Below are 20,849 nucleotides of genomic sequence, written 5' to 3'. Positions count from 1 at the left end.
CTCCCAGCCCCTCCTTCAGCACACCAGGAGTCACTGTGTTCACAGAAGGACTTTATTACAGACAGGTCGTCCCCTAGCCCCACCACACATGCATACCCTTCTGGGGGGGGGGGGTGCAGCTCCAGTCTCCATCTCCTCCCCAAACTCTGCCTTGCGTAACCTTGGGCAGGTGGGCCCCACCATGAAAGGGGGCCAGACAAGCTTCCGAGAAAGGATGCTGTGAGTTACAAAGCCATCTGCAACAGGGTGAGGGGCCCTGGCAGGGCCTCTAAGATCACTGGGGGGAGGGGGACTCAGAGCTTGGAGAAGGGGATGCTCTTCAAGTCCTTCTTCTCCAAGGCGGCCTGGACTGACTTGACTATGTCTTCAGTCTGCAGCATGCTCATGTTCCAACTAGCCTGGAGAGAGGAGGGAGAAGGGCAGAAACCAATCAGAAGGCAGTTCAGTCCTGTCTGACTCTTGGTGACCCCAGCTAGGGTTTTATGGCAGAGACAGTGGAAGGGTTTGCCATTTCCTTCTCCAGTTCATTTTACACAGGAGGTAACTGAGGCAAACAGGGTGGAGTGTCTCGCCCAGGGTCACACAGCTCAGAAGAGTCTGAGGCTGAATTTGAACTCAGGAAGATGAATCCCTCTGGCTCTGTGCACTATGGTGCCCCCTAGCTGCACCTCCTGCAGAGGCAGGGAGGCCTGAGCTGGATGGCTGGGACCCAGGGGAGGAGAGTCCAGGCTGCTGGGGAAACCACACAGGAGAGGACAAGGGAGCAGGTGCAGGGATCTGATCAGGAGAAGGGGGAGTGCTTCAGAGTGTGTGTGTGGGGGGGTCATGCCCTGCACTCCCCTCCTGGACTCCTCCCTAAGAGCGGCTGGGGCTCCCCAAGGTTTAAAGCCAGAGGATTTCCTATTGCATCCTGGCCACCGAGCAGGGAGCCCAGCTCCAATCCCACCCTCTCCAGGAAGCCTTCCCCACCCCCTGCATTCTCCAGTCCAGGCCCTGTTTGTCCATGGCCATTTGCATGCTGCTGCCTCCTGTCTCCTCTTCATGCCCTCATGCCCGGCACACAGTAGGGGGTTGACAAACCCTGGGAAGTGCCCCGGCAGCAGGGGAGAGCCGTCAGGAGAAGGGGTCACCGCACTGCGGTGCTGGCTGAGAGGCCAGTGTGCAGGCACTCACCATGAAGTTAAGGCTTTCAGGCACAGAGTGGTCACGGGAGTAGAGCAGGTTGATTTTGGTGCCCTGAACAGCAACAGGACTTTTGCTGGAGATCTCGTTGGCCAGAGTAAAGGCTGCAGCCAGGAGGGACTCACGGTCCTGAAACACGCGGCTAAGGACAGGCAGAGAGGACCCAAATCAGCCAAGCCTACGGCCCCACAGGAGTGTAGGGGAGTGGGTAGTGAGGACGTGTCTCTCTTCAGGAAGACCAGGACCTCAAGGCCTTGGCTGAGAAGGGTCCAGGCGGCCCGGTGTCCAGGCTCTCAATGGGCCTGGGGGGATCCCCTAGGAGGGGATACAGAAGCTGCGTCTGGAGCCCAAAGCCAATGCCCAGGACCCAGACTTACTGAGGTCATGGATGGGAGCTGGGCACTCCTGAGTCCCCTCCCTAGATATGGAATTCTGAAATGCCCTCTTGGAATGGGCACCAAGGAGGGCGAGGTCTGGGGGGTTTACCTGACCAGCCCACTGCTCAGAGCTTCATCAGCCATCATCTTTCGGGCAGTGAAGGCCAATTCATTCACCAGGCTGGAGAAGGGGACATTGACCTTAGTGAGATTCTGACCCTGAATGCACCCCTCCCTTTTCCCTCCTCCCCAAAGCCCTGCTGCCTGCCCTCCACACCTTCGGCTCCCTATGACCCGGGGCAGACGCTGTAGTGTCCCCACATCTGCAGCCAGACCAATGTCCACCTCCTGTGTGCGAGATGAGAGGAAAGGGGCTGGACCTTCCACAGTCACTTACCCAGGGGTTCCCTTGGCCTGAGCCTCTACTCACCTTCACCTGAAACCAGGCATCCTGGGCACAGTATCTGATATCACAGGCAGTGATGAGGTCTACTCCTGGAAGGCAAAGGCAAAAAGGTTCAAGAAATTACCAAAATAAATGACCAAAAAAAAGGCCACCAAAAAAATGACTCTTTGGGGATGGAGTGGTAGGGTGTGAAAAGGGCCCTGGATTTGGGGGGAGAAAGACCCTGCCTCTGGGCCCTTGCAACCGTGGCCTTCACTAAGTCCCTCCCCCTTCTGTCAAGTGACTGGAGCCAGAGGGGGCTCAGGGTCCTGGGCCAGGGGCTGAGGAGGTCCCCCCAGACTCACCTCCCCCAATGCAACCACCATGGATAGCTGCGATGATCGGCTTGGGACACTGAAAGGGATCGAGGGGGTCAGGGATGGGCCAAGGGAGCTGCCCATGACCCTCACCCAATCACCACCACAGGGTGGGGCTGGGAGTCTGGGGCAGAGGGCAATCCCACCTTCTCAAGAACATTGAAGGTCTCCTGGTGCTTAGCGATACACTGGCGTAAATACCAACTGGACCGCGCTGTGTCCTCCCCTTGAGGCTGGATCAGCTCTTCACTCATATCAAAAAGGTCGATGCCTGGAGGGTGAGGGATGACAGGAACTACATCCCCCAAACCTGCCTCTCCACACCCCACAACTTCTCAGAGTCAGGAGATCCTGGTTCAAATCCAACCTCTGACACTGGCTGCATGACCCCTGTGCCTCAGTTTGCCCACCCGTAACATGGGCATAGTATTTTCACTCATACCTATACCTACCCTGATAGGATTGTGAAGAAGGCACTTTAAAAGTCTTAACAAACCAGATGACTGTGCACTATCAGAAATCACTCACTGGCATTTTCTGAGGTCCCTTCCAGCCGTAACTATAACATTATCACTCCAAACTACAGAAAATGGGAATGAAGAGTGGGTCCCTCCCCCTGCCAGGGCACGCTCTGCAATCCAGGCACAGGCTCAAGTGATGGGCGCAGAACCTGGGAGTCAGAGGCCCTGAGTTCAAAACCCGGGGTTGCTACCTGTGACCATGGCACACGACCACTTTCTTCGTCTAGGCCTCAGTTTCTCCCTCGGTAAAATGAGGGGGGAGACCCCCAGGGCAGGAATGGCTCCAAGGAGCCCCAGGCTGGGAGAGGGGCTCATCCCGAGAAGCAGAGGGCTTGGAGGGGGCCCTTCTGAGCTTTGGGAAGGAGAGTAAGAGAGGGCAGTCCCGGCCAGAAGCCTGTGCCCAGGGGTGGTTCTCCAGGCCCGGGGCCAGTGAGGGTTCTGGGTATACCTGAGGAGAACATCTTTCCAGATCCGGAAAACACCACAGCCCTGCACTGGGGGTCCTGAGCAATCTTGTTGAAACATTCCACCATCTCCCTGCGAAGAGAGGGCCAGGTCAGGGCTGGGAGACAGCCCCGGCTGGAGCCACTGTAGGCCAGCCCCCCTTAGTTCGTGCCCCAATTTCCCTTCTGCCAATGCCTAGTCTTTTCTCTCCCTCACAGGTCCCCCTGTGCACCTAGCACAGAGCCTGGCACACAGTAGGAACTTATTTTAAAATGCCTGATCAAGCCTTTCCCCAAGGTCACCACCTGAGAACACCTTACCCAGACAACCTCTTCCTGAACGAGGTGACTTCTGGGCCTGACTGCCCCACAGATTCTCAGGGATTTCCTTGCTGCCTGCTCCCTGTACAGCTCAATCAGACACCTCATGTTTTTCTGGGTCTCACTTCCTCTGCTTGGGCTTGGGCTATCCCACCTCCCTCTGCTTGGGCTTGGGCTATCCCACCTTCCTCTGCTTGGGCTATCTATCCCACCTTCCCCAACCTGCTGTCCTGTGATCTCCCCTCCTCCTAGTGGCTGCCCCAATTCTTACCCAGCCTTTAAAGCATCTTTCCTGCCCCCCCCCACCCCATGGCACACTTACTGCCTAAGTGAAGACACCTGGTCTTCTATAACACAACCAGGTAGCCAAATGCATAAGGAGCCGGCCTTGGAGTCAGAATCCCTTGGGCTTGGGTCCTGGTTCTCAGCTAACCCTCTGAGTGACAGAGAGCTGGCCCATACTGGGAAGGGTTTTCTATGCTAACTTGCTCCACCCCAGCCCAGCACAATGCTAGGCACAGGGAATTATTTGTTTACTAAATGCTGAATGAATGAACCAAGGCCCAGGTCACTGGAGGGTCTCAGACACGACAGACTTAGTTGGCCTCCCCTGCCAGGAAGCCCTCCCAGCTTCCCCCTCTGTGCAGACCTCCAGAATGCCCTGTTCATGGCATTCCTCTTTTCGGGCCGGTTTATCTGAACGTGTAGGACATGGCTCCCAGCTTCAGTCACTTTGAGGGACTCATAGTCATGTTCCTTTGCCTGGGACTCAGCAAGCTTCTTAGAGGAACTCATGGGGCGAAAGCTGAACTGGGGAACATGGCGGGACACCAGTCCTAGGTTTGGGGGAGGGCAGAGAGAGACTCCAGTTACCCTAAATTTCACGAAAACAGGTGGGGCTGGGGGAGGGGGGGTAAGGGCAAGAAAATGGGAGGGGGCTCTAGGGAGACTAATAGAGGGGTGGGGGAAGGGGAGGCCTAGAGGCAGGGGGAGGGGGGGGCTCCGGGGAGACCAGGACAGGCCTGAGTTGGGAGCTGCAGCTGCAGAGGCTGGAAAAGGGCCCTCAAGTGGGTGAGAGATCACGCCTGGGGAATGGAGGGCACGAAGTAGGGGAAAGGTCGCGGGGTGGGAGCCGTCAGCGGGTGGGGGCAGGGCTCGCCCCTTCCTCGCCCGCCTGCCGCCCCGGGCTTCCACCCAGAGCCCGCGGACCGGGACTCACGCCGCAGCAGGAGGCTCCGGAGCCCGCGGGAAGCTGAGGTCGAGGCCGCCATCCTGACTACAACGGCTAGACTTCGACGGGGGAAGACGCCATATTGGAGGAGGGCGGGGCCCCGTGGTCACTTTAGAGACGCCGCCATCTTGGGTGAGGGCGGTGCCCGGGGGCCGGGCGGGGCGGGGCGGGGCGTCGCCGCCATATTGAGGAAGGGCAGGGAGCTGTCTTGTTTCCCCGGCCATCAGCCCTCCCCGAAGGCGTTGTGCCGCCATGGCGAGTGAGGGCAGGCGAAAATGAGGGCGGGCCAGCGGGGGCGGGGCCCGCCCGGGGCTGTTCTCGGACGGCCCCAGGCCAAGGGCTGGAGGGCGGAATGCGGCCTGGCGGGGGAGGGGGAGGAGGGGAGCAGGGTTGGGGGAGGGGGTCAGCTCCCGATGCTGGGGAAGGACGCTAAAGTGGGTGAAAGGTCAAGCCTCCGGACTGCGCGAGCCGAGCCGAAGTCGCAATGAGGCCCGGACGGATCCGCGGCGCCTAATGGGCGGGGCCTGGGGACGGGAGCCCCGCCCCCACCCCACCTCCGCCTAGAGACCGCCGCCGTAGGGGGAGAGGGCAGAAACAAAGGAAGGAGGGAAGAAAGGGAGGGCAGGAAAGAAGGAAAACAGGGGGAAGGAAGGAAAAAGGGAGGGGAGGGTGGGGAGGGCGGAGCGGCGCCTGAGCGCCTCCAGCTGCCCCAGGCCCATCTGACTGGGCCTTCCATCTTGTGCTGCCCATGTCCAGCTTCCTCCGGCCCTCTCTGTGATGGACAGCCTTGCCCCTGGAGGACCTCAGCCCCCAGCTCCAGCCATCCCCTCCACTGTGCCCTCTGGAAACTTCCCTTTGTCCTCCATTGCTTTATCTCCCACTCCCTTTCCAGTCCTGGCTCACCTGCATTGATTCTCCTGGGCTCACTGTTCAAGGAGCACACTTGGAATACTTTCCATGGCCACCTCTAGGTTTCCCCCCTTCCCTCTTCCTTTGGGGTTCTCATAGCCACCACCCAATCAGAATCCTGGTGGTAGGTGTCCCCAGGGCATCAGCTACCCCTCAAACCTCCCAAGCACCCAGTGTGGTTATCCCCTCATTTCTCTCTTTCTTTTTGGGGGGGAGAGGGGGAAGGGCAATTGGGGTTAAGTGACTTGCCCAAGATCACACTAGTTTTTGTGTTAAGTGTCTCAGGTCCTCCTGACTCCAAGGTGCTCTACTCACTGTGCCACCTAGCTGTCCCCTCCTCACTTATTCACTTCTCTCCCTCTCTACTGGCTCATTTCCTCCTACCTAGAAACAGGTTTCCCACATCCTGAAAAAAACTTCACATGATCCTTCTCTCCTTGCTATCATTCTATTTCTCTTCTGCCCTTTGAGGCTAAACTCAGAAAGGCCATCTACATCCCAAGCTGCCTTCACCCTCGTCTTAACCCTGAGAATCTGGCTGCTTCTTTGCTCTCTCCAAAGTGACCAGTGATCTCTTTGTCATCAAATCCAGTGGCCTTTTCTCAGTCCTCATTCTCCTTAATCCCTCTGTGGCCTTTGACACTGTGGATCACTCCTCTCTTAGTACTCTGTCTCTCTTCCTTTCTCCTTCTCTGACAGTCTCCCTGCTCTTTCTGTCTCCTTTGCTGTGTCCTCTTCAAAATCATGGCCTCTAACATAGGTATCCCTCAGACTTTGTCCTGGACAGCCTTTTCTTCTCCCTCTATATTGCTTTATCTGGTGCTTTCATCAGCTCCCACAGCTTTAATGACCATTCTCTATACTGATGATTCTCAAAATCTACCCCTTCCTGCCCCAACCTCTGTTTACTCATCTCACTATCGCAACTGCCTTTCAGAAAGCTCAAATTGGCTGTCCAATAGACATTTAAAATTTGTCCAAAACTCATTCTTTCCCCACAAATCCACTTACCTTGCCTGTTACTATAGGGGGCAACATCATCCTCAGTCCCTCAAACTCCACCAACCCAGGGGTCACTCTGGACTTCTCCCCCCCCCCATATCCAAGCTGTTGTCAATGCCTATCTCCCAAATACCCCTTTTTCTCTGACACTGCCAGCACTGAGGAGCAGGCCCCAATCACCTCACCCCTGGATCACTTATAGTTGCTGAGGAGTCTCTCCCCACTCTAATCCCTCTTACATTCAGCCACAGGAAATTCATATGAAATTCACAGGAAATTTATATGGTGTTGTAGCAGCAAGCATGCCAGCGTCCCCAGAGTTGCTGTCACCACAGGTTCTTGGATCTGCTTTGATAAAGGAAAGCAACTCAAAATGGGTTAACAAGCTTAATCAGTCAAATATGTATTGTTTACCTAGTTCGAGGGAAAAAGGTCAGCACCCCGAACTTCAGAATATACTGACAGAATTATCAAGACGGAGAGACAGATCAAGTAGACAGTTTTCAAACTGTCCAACCATTACATCCATACCCAGTCAACATCTGAGTTTCAAAATCTGGGTTTTTCGAAGCCGAGGTGGGGCTCTCAACAACGGCTTCTCAGAATCCAGATCAAATCACACAACACTTCTCAAAGTGAGTCCCAAAACAAAGCCTCAAATCAGGGCTTATATAGCCTTCTCCAGGCTCAGAGAATGTAACAACTTTCTTGACCCACTGGCCAATCAAAAAGTATCTTCTGAAAACAGGTCTCCCACCCCAGGCTCCAGGTGCACTTTAGCCTAGTGGCAGGAAAGATCTTTAAAATTTACATTCCCATTACAGGTGTACACCCACACACACACACCCACTCTCTCTGTGGCCTCCAAAGCCTGTCCTAACCTGCCCCCTACACATTACCTGGCTGCTTACACCATACTCCCCAAAACATACTGATCCTGTGATAGTGGCCTCCAGGCTGTTTCATGAACAAAACCCTCCCTCTCCTTCCTCCTGGCTTTCTTTGGGTCTGAACTAAAATCCTCCCTTCTACAGGAATCTTAATCCCAGTATCTTGTCTGTCCTGTCAGCTTGTGTCCTAGGGACTGCCCTTTACCTCCTTTATGTCCCCAAGGCTCAGTACATGGCCAGCCTGCCACAAACACAAAAGCCAAGATTCCCAGCCTTGACTACACATTGCAGCTGGGCTTCCAGGATGAGCAGGAAGGATAAAGGATACAAGACCACTCTGGTCATATAACCACAACGTTTTATTTTCCAAACAATTTTATTGAAATGTGCTGGAAGCACAGGGGCAGGCAGCACAAATGTATGAACAGGAAAAAAAAAATCACATGTACAATAATTTCAAAAAGTGAAGGTTAATCTTGGAGATGGAGACACCCCCTTCTCCAGACTTGCAGGGTTTCAATTATGGTTAAGCCTCTACTAAAACTAGCATTAGAAAAGGAATACAAGAACTTTTGCAAAAAACAGCAGAAAGGAAAGGAGGGTGGGCTTCCTGCTTGGGCCTCGTCCTGGGTGTGCAATTAGGAGGCGTGCTGAGCGGTGGAGAAACACAGCTTCAGAGTGTAGGGGTACGGACCATCTAGAGGAAGAAAAAGATACCAGGTCAGGGTGGGGAGGGTTCATCGGAGCAGGTTAAGAGCATTCGCCTGGCCCCAGCCTGCAAAGGGCTGGGAGAACTTTATGGCAGCTTGGGAAGCCAAGGCCTGCTTCAAGCCCCCCCACTGACTTGACAGGCCCCAACAACTCCCAGGAAGGAGGCCAGGGATGGGCCTCAGCCCCTCCCACTTGGATGAAACAATGCACTTTCTCAGACTTGAGAGCCTGGTTCTCCCTAACCACAGGCTGGCCTTGCAGTCTAAGGCAGAAGAACAGAGTGCGCCAACTCCTGCCCTCCCGGTGTGTACCCCCTCCCGCCCTGGGCAGCTGTCCATCAGCTTTTTAGGAGCAGCCCTCCCCTCCCCATGGCCTGGGCCACTCACTCGGATTCTTCATCTGGTAATGGTTCAGGAAGCCCAGGGTCTCCAGGGCATCGCTCTTGGACTCCCACTCCAACAGGCCTGAGGAGCTTCTTTCGCCTGCCAAAGCACCAAAAAGGTCAGAAGGAAAAGGGCCAGGCCACAGCTCAAGTCAAGAGCGGTGGCACCCTCCCCCACCCGGGGGTCTCCCCTCACTCACTTTTCCCTGAAAACACCTTCACTGAAGCAGGCCGCTTCACTCCTAGCTCATCGCAGATCTGAAAAGCAAAGAAAGGAAACCGGGTCTTAAGAGATGCAGACTCTACAGTCCCGAGGTTTGGACCGGCTTTCAGCAAGCTGGTCTAGGCTGTTTTCATAGGACCCCAGTCCAGAAGCTTGGAGGGCCCCATGTCCAAGATGAGTCTTTGTGACTCCAAGGCTACTCCTCTCTGGAGCCCCTAAGCCTCCAGCCCAAACAGCTCCCTGATTTGGGCCTAATCGAAGGCCTCTCCAGATTATCCTTGGCAAACCTCCGGCTGGGCCACACAAAAAGCTTCTTACACAACTCAGTGGCCATCAGAGCTGCTCAGGTGTGCCCAATCCCAAGGCACCTGTCTAGTGTTCCCAAGCCCTTAGGGCAGGGAGAAGAGCCAGCTGGGGAAGAGAGACCCAGCACCTTCCTCACCTCAAAGAAGTTGTCTTCAGTAACCTCCAGGGGTGCATTGAAGAAATGCAGCACATTGCTGGGGTGCTGGATCCTGTTCTTAGCTGCCTGCTCTGGAGTAGAGAACCGATTGTTGCGTGAGCCACTGAAGTCTTTGTAGCTGCACGACCCATCTTCCAGCCCATAGGACTGGCCAGGCATGATGGCCTGTTGCTTGGAAACACTGTTGTGGAATAGGGGAAGGGAAGGAGAGCAAAGACAAAAAATCTTGGTCCTTTATCTCTGTGACACATGTCTACCCACCCCCAACCCTGGGGTACCAATACCCACCCTCTCAAAAATTTCCTTCCTGCAGTGACTCGGCAGCCAACCTCCTGGCATGCCATGGCTAATACCTGCACCCCCGCCCCCCACCTCCCTTTCTCAGCACTTTGGTGAAATGCCTGCAAAGAAAACCCATTTTCCAAAGCACTGCTAGGAGGCCGGGGCCGTAAGAAGGCCCCCACTTTGTCTCCATCTCATCCACCCCAAAGTCAGGAGAGCCCAGCTCCTTTATGCCCTTACTGCCTCTCTCGTTTGGCTGCCCCACCCTCCTCCTTAGTGCTGCCTGCCAATAGCCCCCTGGGACAGAGAGCTTGCAGAGCCACAGGCTCAGGAAAGGGCCAGGTGGGATCAGGACGCACCACACATTCAGCTTCTGTCCAAACATGAAGTTGTTGTTGAGGTGAGTGATTGCTCTGTCCACTGCATAGCCATCCGCCATCTCCACCATGGCCGCCCCCGGCTTACTCTTCATGAACTTCACCTACAGAGGAGAGAAGGGCCCCACCCATCAGCAGGCTTTATCCAAAGCACCTGGGCCGCACCTGGGCAGGCTGCTTTCCAACAGCACACAGATGCCTGTCCTAAAATGAAAAGGGGGACCCACCGTGAGCTGCCCACACTTGAAAAAATGCCTGAGAAGCAGACACTGGCATCCACGTGACTCCCGTCCCCCCCCTCACCCCCCATCCTCCAAATCAAAAGGGATTATTCTGTAAGGCATTTCCTAGATCTACTCTATCCCTCGTTTTACAGATCAGGTAACTGAGGCCCCAAGGGGCTAACGGGTGGGGAACCTATGACCTAGGTCCTTGGGTATGGCCTTTTAAGTAAGTCTAAGTTTCACAAAACAAATTCTTTCATTAAAGGAATTTGTTCTTGGGAAGTTTGGATTCAGTCAAAGGGCTATACTTGAGGACCTAGGGGGCCACGTGTGGCCTCGAGGATGAAGGCTCCCCATCCCTGGTGCTAAGTCATTTTGCCCAAAAGCGCAAAAAAAAAAAAAAAAAGTCAGAAGGTGACCTAGGATTCCTATCTCATTCCCTAGACTCCAAAGCTTTTTCTGATCCTCCCTGCCAAGGGCTAAGGCAAAACCTGCCCACTTCAGCCTCCACTCCTTGCTCTAGGCCCTAGCATTGATGCCCCAGGCTTGTTATACTAGCTGCTGGCTAGTCTGCCTGCCCTAGCCCTAGATTACCTTCTCCACATTGCCGTAGAGACAGAAGACGTTGAAGACACGGTCACAATTCATCTTGGACTGGTCAAGGCCATATACCATCAGCACAGGGCTGTCTGCGTGGGGGCCATACTCAGGCGGTGGGGGAGGGGGCGGGGGGTGGCCATACTGAGGGCCATATCGGCTTGGGCCCCGACGATGGCCCCCCACTGGTGGGCCCATCCTTCTCCCTTCGTAGTGAGGTGGAGGGGGCCCGTAGCCCTCATCATGGTAATGGCTGTGGTACCCACCGTGAGGCCCTCCTGGGGGGTGGGAAGGAAAGAGAGGGAGGACGGGTGAGAATTTGCGGGGCGGACGGCGGGCAGGGTCGCATGAGCCACGGGAGTCCACGGAGGGGAACCCCCTGCCCTCACCATATTCTGCGGGGTGATCTCCCAGGAGAGGAGGCTGTCTCTGACGTTTATTCGGATTGCTGCCAGGGTCACCTGTGGACAGAAACAAATGTCAAAACTTCATCCAGAAGCAGGAAGCACTTCTTTCTCTCTCTAGGGGCCTCTGCACCTGTAGTGAGAATTCTCAAAGCTCCAGGTATGGCAAACCATACTGAGCCTGCTGTCCCAGGGGATGCTGGGAGCTGGCTTCCTCTTAAGGCCACATTAGGCTAGGGGCAGAGGCTTGAAGCCTGAAGCCGCTGTGTCGGTTAAGATATAAACTCAGTTCTTCCAAAGGCTCAGAGAGCCTTGGGGACACGGGGAGGGGCGGGGAGGGGGGCATGCGGTCCCTGATCCTACAAATGGGTCAGATACCCTGTGTTTTAAGAGAGGGTTTCTGACCCCTTTCCTCTGTGATATGCCTTAATCCCCACTCCATCCTAGATTATAGGAAGCCAAGAATGGTACAAAGGCAATCTTTATCCCAAATGGTTAACGGATCTCCAATTGCCTGACAAATGATGGGCCCCAAAGGAGAGAGGTGTGGGCGAAAAATGGAGATCTCAAAACTGTGCAAAGACAGGGGCCCTGGAAGGCCTGCCTCACCTCCCCCAACCCCACTCAAATCTCTAGGCATTCCTTAGATACTCAGGGGTACGGTCCCCAAATCCAGCTCACATGGCCACTAGGGAGTAAAAGCTAAGAACACAAGGTCCCAACACCCCCGCCCCCCAGCCCCAAGGAGGCTGACAAAAGCAGGAATCCGTTAAATGAGCAATCATGGACAAGGCGTGAACGTTCCCGGAGCCATACAATGTTGCCGTCCCGCCAGCTGCATTTCATACTGGGTTTATTCCAACAGTCAGTCATTACAAAGATGGAAAAGGGCTACTTACAGCAGTACAGAGTACAATGTCCCATTTGTCACATAAAACAAATCTGTATTTTCTCTTACCATTGGACGCTTCAACAGTGAGTTAGCACAGTTCTGAAAGATGGCGTCCCATCAAACATACACTGCGACCCTGCATCACATGGTTTTACAGTCATAAATACAATTTACGTTACAAATCCGCTACAATTTTTTTTTCAATTTATTTTTCTTTTCAAGTCAATTTTCTGATTAAACAAAAACTGGCTCACAGATGTTCTGTCCTCAGCAGAGATCAGAAAGTGGCCAATAGTGGTGTATAAGTGGAAAGTGTTCCTTCCTCCGTGTTTGCGCCTCCTCAACATTTATGTGCTGCGGTGGGGTGCGGTGGAGGGGTACGGCTGCTGCCTGTGTAGCTGGCTCTCCGTGTGCGTGTCTGGCGCGTCTGTTATGCGAGTGTGCCCATGGCCCCGCTATGCCCGCCTTGTGCCTCGGGACGCGCCCCAGCTACGCGCCGGGACATCGCTGTGTGTTCTGAGCTGTTTGACCCTTGTTGGGTCTGGTTGGGGTTTGGATCTCCAGTTGGTACGTATTAGGTGGGCAGCCGATGACTGCAGAGAAAAACCAAAACGGAAAAAAAGCCCTCCCCAAACCAAAAAAACTTAACAACCAATATGGCGAGGAATGGAGAGGAGGATCCTATAGTCTTGGAGGGCCACTGGAATCTACTTCGGCTTATGAAACGTTCTCCGAAAAGAGCGCCGCTGGGCTGGTTAGGAGAAAACCTCTGTTCTGTGTTTCCTACTTCTGTGTACATTCGTGGGTTCAAAGTTTGGTTTTGACTTTATTTAAAAAAAAAAAAAACCACCATAATAAAAAAAAAAGCAGCGGCTGCCGCCCTGTTGAGTCTCTCTCTCTGTCTCTGTCTCTCTGTCTCTGTGCTTGTAGCTGTTCCTTGGAGCGCGGTGTGGTGTTCTTGATGTAGTGAGCTCAAATCTGCAGCTGTTTCTGGTACCTGAAGGAGGCTGCGTGTTCTCTCCAAGAAGAGCTAGTGGGTCCTACCCTGTGTGTTCATGAGCGCTGTACAGAGGCAGAGCTGCCAAGGGCACAGTCCCCAGGGGGGCTGCCGAACCCCTGCTCACTCCGAGCGCCAGGGCGGCTCCCGCCCCGCCGCTCTGCGCCTGTTCTATCAATGTACCTTGGAGAAGAAAGCTGGGCTTTTCATGTTTCTGTCACAACTCATGTAATGCCATTGCTCACTCTGGGAATCACAAATGGGGGGCTGGCCTCAGGAACAGAGGACGGCCCACCACGATGAGGAGAATGGGGCATGCACCCCAGGAGAAGCCCCCGCTGCCCTCCTGCCCAGCCCTGCCCCTCCACTTCCCCAGGGGGGACCAGCAGAGGGGAGGAGCGCCCCCAGGGCAGCAGCACCGCTCCCTGCCTTCTCCAACCAAGAAGTCGGCTAAGTCTTGGTGAATGAGGGGCTGACTGCTCCCGTACTCCATGTGTGCTACTGGCCGAGCAACAAGGCAGAGGACGCCCTGGGGGTCTGGCAGGCCCCTCTCTACCCCAAACTGAGGACAGAAAATGCCTTCTTCCCCACCCAGACACAAGGCCTGCGCCAAAACTTGCAGGCTCCAGGGCCAGACATTCCCCATCCCACCCCCACTTCTTTAATGAGGAAATCAGTGGTGACTATTCTGTCTTCCTCCAGGCCCAAAGCAGCCCAAGTGGTCCATGCCTTTCTGAGCTGGAGAACTTCATTACTAGGCTGGCCTACAGGTGCCCTTCATATCCTGAGGACATGGTGGGATACTCTGGATTCATAGCCAGAGGGCCTGGGTTCAATCCCCAACTCTGCAGAACCCTGGATGCACCATCCTTTTACTTTTCTGGGTCTGGTGTCCCCTTCAGTAAGATGAGCTTAGTGGGGGCAGACCCGATGACCTCTGAGGTCCCTTCTCCTCCAGAGCTCAGTGCATCACCCCTGAGGTGGCCCAGTGACCAAAGGGCCTGCCAAGACAGGAGAGGGGCTATCCCCAGGGCCAGTGACTGAGGGATGACAGCCCACAGGCCAGGAGCTCAGACAAAGGAATAACTTACAGATGAGCTTCCTGCCTGAGGGCCTGGCCCCTATGGCCCCATTCTTTTCCTGGTTGGGTGCCAAAGCAGAAGCCACCAGCTAGTGGCCACAGGAGACCACCTGCTTCCTCCTCTGATCTGCCCTAAGTTCAATGGCATTACATGACACTGAGGCCGGCCTAGGAGTGTGCGAATCGCCTGACAGGCATGGCAGGGGGACAGTGAGAGAAAAGAAGGCATCAAGGTTACCTTGTCCACTGAGGTTGGGGTTGGTATAGTCCCAGGTATCCTGATCATTCTTGAATACATTCAGACGTGTCGGCTATACACGGAGAAAAAGAACGTCAGTCTGAGACAACAGTAACTCACCCTGAAATGCTTCAAGGAATAGCATCGTCTGCCAGCAGTCAGGAGGTCTGGGTGCTAGCCCTGCCCCCAATCCTGGATGATCTTGGGCCCTCAGGCAGGCCAAGAGACCTCAGGACCCTTTGGGGGCAGGGGGAGTTATCCCCAGGCAGCCAGTCCGCCAGCAACTCCAGGCTCACTCACCTTAGCGTATTCAATCTTAAGTGTACAACAGCCAGAATAGATGTCAGCCCCATTGAGGGATGCTTTGGCTCGCTGAGCACTCTGCACAGAGTCAAATGTGAACTAAAGTTAAGGAAATGGTACTAAAGAAAACGTACCAGCCTTCTACCAGCCCCTCTGCCAGGAGACTTGGAAACAGACTAATTTCCTAGTAGCTATCGGCCCTCACTTGAGAGGGCCAGTCAGAATGGATCCAGAGTTACAATGGCCAAGTCTGGTCTCTCTTGATGTACGTAATGTGTAAGATACTAACAGCTCACATTCCTGTAATGCTTTTAAGGTTTGAAAATACTCCTCCAAAAAATCTTGTGAAAACAAGGGAGTGCCAACTGTGCCCATATTGTACATAAGGACACAGTCTCAGTGGGGTGTGCATGGTTGTCAGCTTTGCTGAATGAGTACCACAGCTGCAATCTCCAGCCTCCTCTTCCCAACAGCCAACTAGTGCAGTCACTGAGAAGTCACCTGGGCAAGCCAAGGTGGCCAACATGCCCTAGCCACCTGCTCTCAAGGATTTGATAGGCACACACCAGTCACCAAGGATATTCTACCATAGCCTGGACTCCATTCTTTCGAAAGATGACAATTCTCTGGACAGGGCCACAAGGGTTGCAGATGGTATAAAGTACATCCTGAGGAACCAAACACAGACATGAGGAGGTCAACTCAGACAATTCTCCCAGCCATTCCTCCCAGGTCAGAACCAGTTGGGCCCCCCAGGCTCACCGTTGTAATGGAGTAAATGGGATTCAGGATAGTGAAGAGCAGCACACTATTGACACTCCGCGAGTCATCCGTGTCACCGGGCCGCGAGATCTTCTGGCTGGTCGAGTAGTTGACAAACGCAGGGTGGCCAGCAATGTAGATCTGGTTGTCCGCTGCATAGTTCACAGCGTTGCAGGCTCCCAGGATGTCCTCAAACTCTACCAGAGCCTGCCTCTTTTTGGGCATCACCACCACATAACTAGAGAAGAGAAGAAGTTCCTTTAGCCCTCCCAGAGACAGTGTCTGGAGGCAGCAAGCCCGACACTGCCTCACCACAGAATGAATGTGAGCACCAGAACACACGAGGAGAAAAAACCCTGGGAGCCAGGACGCTGTCACTTGACTCTTCTGGACTTCGGTTTGTAAGATGAAAGTGTTAGATAAGAAGCTAAACTATTTCTGAGGCTAGAACTTATCGCTTTGCCCCCAAAAGCATCAAGTTTCCAAATGCGATAGGGAATTATAGGACTGCCTCTAAAGTAAAACATTCACCACACACTAAGTGGGGAAGGTGGCCCCAGTGCATCAGACAGGCCTGTGTTAGTACCACTGAGAAGGGCCACCAAGAGGGCAGGAGAAGCTCTACCTCAGGGGTGGACAGGCTTCCTGAACTAACTGATGGGGAGGTGACTAATTCTGCCCCAAAACTAAAAACATATAGCCAGTGGATCCCAGATTTAGAGCTTGAAAAAGTCTTAGGGATCTTTCTGTCCAACCCTCACATTTTACAGATGAAGAAAGTGAGGTCCTACAAGAGAATTCAGTTGATTTGGCCAAGATCCCATAAATAAGCATGAGTAGCAGCTCAGTCAAGATTCAAACCCGACTGACTCCACAAGTCCAGTGGACCTCCCACTATCCAAACCTGGGACCCCAGAAAAAGACCAGCGTCTCCTAAGAATGGCTGAGCTAAAGCTGGGGGCGCGGGAAATAACATGGATGACACAGACTAGTCAAGGCACACGGTCTGAAAAGGACAAACCTAGTAAGCCAACTGAATCCTAACACCAAAATACACCAAACTGGAAAATCCAATTCTCTCTTTGGTGTACTTAGCCATGTAAATCATGTGCATGAGTTGAACTGCTGGCATGGAATGCTGACACCCAGTCTTTGGTAGAAAAATCATTCCCCAACTGGTAAATGGTCAAAGGATATAAACAGGCTGAATATTCCAAAGAAACTCAAGCTATCAATTTTATTCTGCCATGTCTGACTCTTCATGACCCCATTTGGGATTTTCTTGGCAGAGATACTGGTTTACCATTTCCTTCTCCAGCTCATTTTTACAGATGAGGAAACTGAGCCAAGTAGGGTGAAGTGACTTGCTCAGGGTCACACAGCTAGGAAGTGTCTGAGGCCAGATCTGAAACCTCCAAGGTGAGTCTTCCTGGCTCCAGGCCCAGTGAGCTACCCCTAAGCTATCAACCTTGTAAAAAAAAAAATGCTCCAAATCACTAATTAGAGTAAAGTTAAACTGAAGTAACTCTGAGGTAGGTCTTAACTCATACTTATCAGATTGGTCAAGTAGATCCAAAAAGATAAATGACACGTGGGAAGGGGGGGGGGGGAGAGAAGAGAAAAGGCACATTAACGTCCTGTTAGTGGAACTCCAGAACTCTGAATCAGTGCAGCCCTTCTGGAAAGCAATTTGAACCAACGCCCAAAAAGTCACCGAACTGTGCATACCCTTCAAAACTGAAATTTCTATGAGACCAAGAGTTCAAAGAAAAGAGGGAAAGGCCCTATGTGTACAAAAATATGTAAAGCAGCTCTGTTTGAAGTGGAAAAGAACAGGAATTTGAGGGGATGTCCATCAACTGGGGAATGGCTGAACAAATTAGGGCGTCTGAATGGGATGGAATACCACTGCACTATAGGAAACGAGGAAGGGAAGGTTTTCACAAAACCTGGGAAAACATGTACAAAATGATACATAGGAAAGAAAGCTGAACCAGAACAATTTAGATAATAACAGAAATATAAAAACAACTTTGGAAAACTAAAGAACACTGGTCAATACAATGACCAACCATGATTTCAAAGAACCAATGAAAATCCATGCTTCCCTCCTGATGTCAGAAAACTAACAGACTCAGCATGCACAATGTGACACTTTTTGGACATGGCCAATAAGGGATTTAGGCTCATTATGCATTATTGGTTACCAGGGCTTAGTTTTCCTTTATTCTCAATTGAGAGGGTGCCAATAAGAAGAAGAGGTTTTTGCTAATTGAAAAAACTTAATTTAAAAACAGAAAAGAAACCTCTTCTCATCTGTACTCTCTCCTAAGAGTAACAAATGATTACATCAAGATTTTAAGCAGCAGGCAGAGCACCCTCAGCCAGACTTGGCTAGGAAAGAGAAAACCAAAATCATCAAGATTTCTCCAAACCCCCATCCCACCACCATACCTGATAGGCCCAAATTCCTGCAAGGCCTCCACCAAATCAGCTTCCACCACACCATCAATCAGGCCTCTTATGTGGACGACCGGGGAGGCTGGGGTTTTGTGGGGGTCATCATAATTTTCCTGAGGAAAGGAAACAAGGCCCTGTTTCATTTTCTCCCTGTAAGCTACTGCTTACTTACAGAAACTACCAGAGAATCCAAAATACCTCAAATTCAAAAGATCAGCCAAAAAAAGACAAAAGCCATCAATAAAGATAATTTAGACAAATAAACAGATGAGGCAAAGTCCCTGATAAAATAAACTCTCTGGCCCCCTCCCCATCTCCAGCTCCCAGCAACATAGCATGCTTCTCCAGCTAAAGGTGGAGCCTGCTGAGAGGAAACAAGTTATTTGGAGACCTTAGACTGTAACTACGAAAAGATTAAAAACAAAAAGGGAGGAGGAAGCAGAGCCCATACAAGGACAACCCTGCGCTCTGTCCTGCTTCAGACCAGGCTGCACTCACAGACTGCCAACATCCCAAGGCCCTGTTTGCCTTGGCCACACTCCCGTGGAATCTCATAGCTTAAAAAACATTGGGGAGGATGGGAGCCTCAGATTGCCAGAGGCCTACTCTTCCTGGAAGGTCACCCATCCTACTCCAGCTCACTCCTTGGCTATTCCCATCAGAGATTGAGAACCATCAGGTCCAGCTCCTCATTCTACAGATGAAGGAAACTGGAGCTAAAAGAGTTCAACTTGCCCCAAGTCATACAGCTAGTGAGTGACTGGGGAAGAATTTGAACTCTGATCTTCCAGCTCCAAAACCTATTTCTCTACCTGTCGCCTTAGAAATTAGCAGGAAACTACCTCACTAGATCAAAGGATAAGAAAGGTCTTCTCTAAAGCCCAGGGATTAGCCAATTACAGTCTGCAGGGAAAGTTAAATTTCAGAGAGAGTGAGCAGCCCAGGCCCACCCACTGAAGGGGGTCAGTAGCCCCCCCCCTTGAACTCCCCCTTCCAGTCTAAGACCCTTAGTGGTCCTCTAAGGTGCTCAAGGGGAAACAGAGCTCTAGCCTTCCAAGGGCAGTGGTCCCACACTAGGAACAACAGAGAAACCCCCTAATATCTCGCCCTGTCCAAAACAAGGGCAAAGGGGCTTCTATTTCCTAAGTACAGAGAGGGGCCTGGCAGGGAGGCTGATCTCCACGCCTGCTCCACTGGCTAGGGGAGGCAGGAAGGAGGCGGCTGCAGGGTCAAAGGAGCACAAGGCCCGGGCAGGAAGGGGACATCATCAGCAGAGGAAACTAACACGGAGACACTGGAGAGCGCCACCAAGGGCGGCAGGGGCAGGTCCTGGGCTAGAACCAAGGCTCTGCCACTCTACTGGGGAGGCCAGGAAGCCACCGGCTGGGATGGGGAGGGGGCATTAGCTACTTAGTGGATATTTAAGACCATGGCAACATGCGTGGCTTCCACAAACGTCAGCTACAAAAAGAGAAAGGTACCACCACGTGTGACCAACAGACAGACTAGGAGACGGGATGGCAAACCTACTGCGCAGGCGCAAAAATAGGGCCTCGAATTAGCATCACCCCCCCACCAGCCTGCGCGCGCAGCCTCCCAACTGCCACCCACGCCAGCAGAGCACGCAGGCGCAAATTGTGGAGGCGAGCACCATCGGCCATCCCCCACCATCCTTCCTCCCCCGCCCCAGGAGCACACGCCTCGGAGGCCCCGCGCACGCGCAGTGGCGGCTCCCGCAGCGCGAGCCCAGCCGGCTCGAACCTCCCTGAAAACGTTCGCCCCTCCCCCCCGCGGCCCCAACGGCACGAGGCCGGCGCGCGCCCGCCCGGCCCAAAATGAAGCTATCAACCCGCCCGCCAGCCCCGCTAGGCCCCGGCCACGCCTCACCCCTCCGCCGCCGCCTCCGCCCGCCGCCCCGGCTCCTCCCCCGCCGCCTCCGTGCTGCTCGCCAGCGTTGTCCGTCTTTAGCCGCTTTGGGGCCCGGCCGCCCTCGCTGCCGCCACCGCCGCCTCCTCCGCCTCCACCGTAGTAACGGCCGCCGCCGCCACCACCGCCCGCCGCCGCCATCTTCACCATGGCTCCCGCCGCCCGCCGGCGCCGCCGCTGCAGCTGCTGTGGTTCCTGATGCTCCTGCGGCTCCTCCAGTTGCTGCCGCTGCTCTTGCCGCCGCCGCCGCTTCTCCGCCCGGGGCAGCAGCCTCCGCGACATGGCGGCGCGAACCCGCCTCCCCCCGCCTCTCATTGGGGGAGGGACCCGCCCGTCACCCGCCGCCCCCTCCCGATAGGGGGAGCACCCCTGCCCCGCCCCTCCAGCATCCTCATTGGCAATGTTGCCTGTCACTCAGGCGCCAGTCCCGCCCCCCCGCCCGCTGAGGTGGACCTTCATTGGCCCTCTCTGGGCCACCGCTCCCTGCCCCTCCTCTCTTGTGCGCGCTCCCGGCGCGTTGCCGCCTGGCAACAAAGTCAAGTCTGATAGGTCCGGCCATGGCCCTTTTTCGAGTTCGCATCTGTTCTGCTCCCGGCGCGCAGATGAAGCCCCGCCTCCCTCTGCGTTCATTGGCTGGTCGACCCATCCATCGAGCTGTATTCGAGGTTGATTGCTTCGGGCCACCAGTTCTTCCTCGCACGAGAGTGACTTGTTTTCCCGCCCCCCCTCCCCTCAGTGGTTGAAACCATTGCCTGTCCGGACACCCTCGACGTGGATTAGTGCCTTAGTGTGGAGGGGGTGGGGCGAGGCCACAATCACCTGCCCCCACAGGCTTTGGGAGAAGCGGGCGGGGGAGTGTCACGTGGTTAGTCGAAGGGCGTGGAGAAGG

General features: G+C 54.0%; 2 protein-coding genes across 5 annotated transcripts; both read right to left on the bottom strand.

Annotated features, from left to right (window-relative positions):
• Positions 1 to 36: 36 nt before the first annotated feature.
• On the bottom strand, positions 37 to 7,397 carry ECH1 (enoyl-CoA hydratase 1). 2 transcript variants are annotated; one of them, XM_069078612.1, is made up of 11 exons: positions 7,280 to 7,397; positions 6,988 to 7,093; positions 4,256 to 4,442; positions 3,291 to 3,379; positions 2,468 to 2,592; positions 2,310 to 2,358; positions 1,990 to 2,054; positions 1,837 to 1,907; positions 1,669 to 1,740; positions 1,174 to 1,324; positions 37 to 398 (listed from the first exon to the last, which is right to left on the bottom strand). In XM_069078612.1, exons 3-11 carry the CDS (start codon positions 4,399 to 4,401, stop codon positions 294 to 296), a joined length of 873 nt encoding a protein of 290 aa, XP_068934713.1. In that variant the 5' UTR covers positions 4,402 to 4,442; positions 6,988 to 7,093; positions 7,280 to 7,397; the 3' UTR covers positions 37 to 293. The 2 variants fall into 2 exon arrangements, with proteins under 2 accessions (XP_068934713.1, XP_068934712.1); XM_069078611.1 differs by lacking the exons at positions 6,988 to 7,093; positions 7,280 to 7,397 and adding an exon at positions 4,826 to 4,974.
• A 598-nt stretch (positions 7,398 to 7,995) lies between these two features.
• On the bottom strand, positions 7,996 to 20,270 carry HNRNPL (heterogeneous nuclear ribonucleoprotein L). 3 transcript variants are annotated; one of them, XM_069078558.1, is made up of 13 exons: positions 19,922 to 20,270; positions 18,029 to 18,147; positions 15,575 to 15,812; positions 15,395 to 15,480; positions 14,810 to 14,906; positions 14,510 to 14,582; positions 11,287 to 11,358; positions 10,895 to 11,175; positions 10,059 to 10,180; positions 9,397 to 9,598; positions 8,932 to 8,989; positions 8,736 to 8,831; positions 7,996 to 8,335 (listed from the first exon to the last, which is right to left on the bottom strand). In XM_069078558.1, the coding sequence occupies exons 1-13, from the start codon at positions 20,240 to 20,242 to the stop codon at positions 8,277 to 8,279; spliced, it is 1,824 nt and encodes a 607-aa protein (XP_068934659.1). In that variant the 5' UTR covers positions 20,243 to 20,270; the 3' UTR covers positions 7,996 to 8,276. The 3 variants fall into 3 exon arrangements, with proteins under 3 accessions (XP_068934659.1, XP_068934660.1, XP_068934658.1); XM_069078559.1 differs by having other exon boundaries at positions 14,810 to 14,911; positions 15,400 to 15,480; XM_069078557.1 differs by having other exon boundaries at positions 10,895 to 11,358.
• Between the last annotated feature and the right edge of the window lie 579 nt (positions 20,271 to 20,849).

Source organism: Petaurus breviceps, unplaced genomic scaffold (genome assembly GCF_028583685.1).
Source record: "Petaurus breviceps papuanus isolate PSGF00001 unplaced genomic scaffold, PetGlider_PUasm1.0 91041, whole genome shotgun sequence".
In the NCBI taxonomy this organism is placed as follows: Eukaryota; Metazoa; Chordata; class Mammalia; order Diprotodontia; family Petauridae; genus Petaurus; species Petaurus breviceps.
Note: the sequence above shows the minus strand (reverse complement) of the source record. Positions and strands in the feature narration are given on the sequence as shown.

Bases quoted from the DNA above. Each gene is read 5' to 3' on its own strand.
- HNRNPL (XM_069078557.1), bottom strand. From the start codon at position 20,242: ATGTCGCGGAGGCTGCTGCCCCGGGCGGAGAAGCGGCGGCGGCGGCAA. The intron at 18,148-19,921 runs GTGAGGCGTGGC...TCCTTTCCTCAG, and splicing joins GCGGAGGCGGCGGCGGAGGG to GAAAATTATGATGACCCCCA. The intron at 11,359-14,509 runs GTAACCTTGATG...TTCTGTCCACAG, and splicing joins CCCCAACCTCAGTGGACAAG to GTGACCCTGGCAGCAATCCG.
- ECH1 (XM_069078611.1), bottom strand. From the start codon at position 4,877: ATGGCGGCCTCGACCTCAGCTTCCCGCGGGCTCCGGAGCCTCCTGCTG. The intron at 1,908-1,989 runs GTGAGTAGAGGC...TCTCGCACACAG, and splicing joins ATGCCTGGTTTCAGGTGAAG to GAGGTGGACATTGGTCTGGC. The intron at 399-1,173 runs GTGAGTGCCTGC...TCCTCTCTCCAG, and splicing joins CTGAAAGCCTTAACTTCATG to GCTAGTTGGAACATGAGCAT.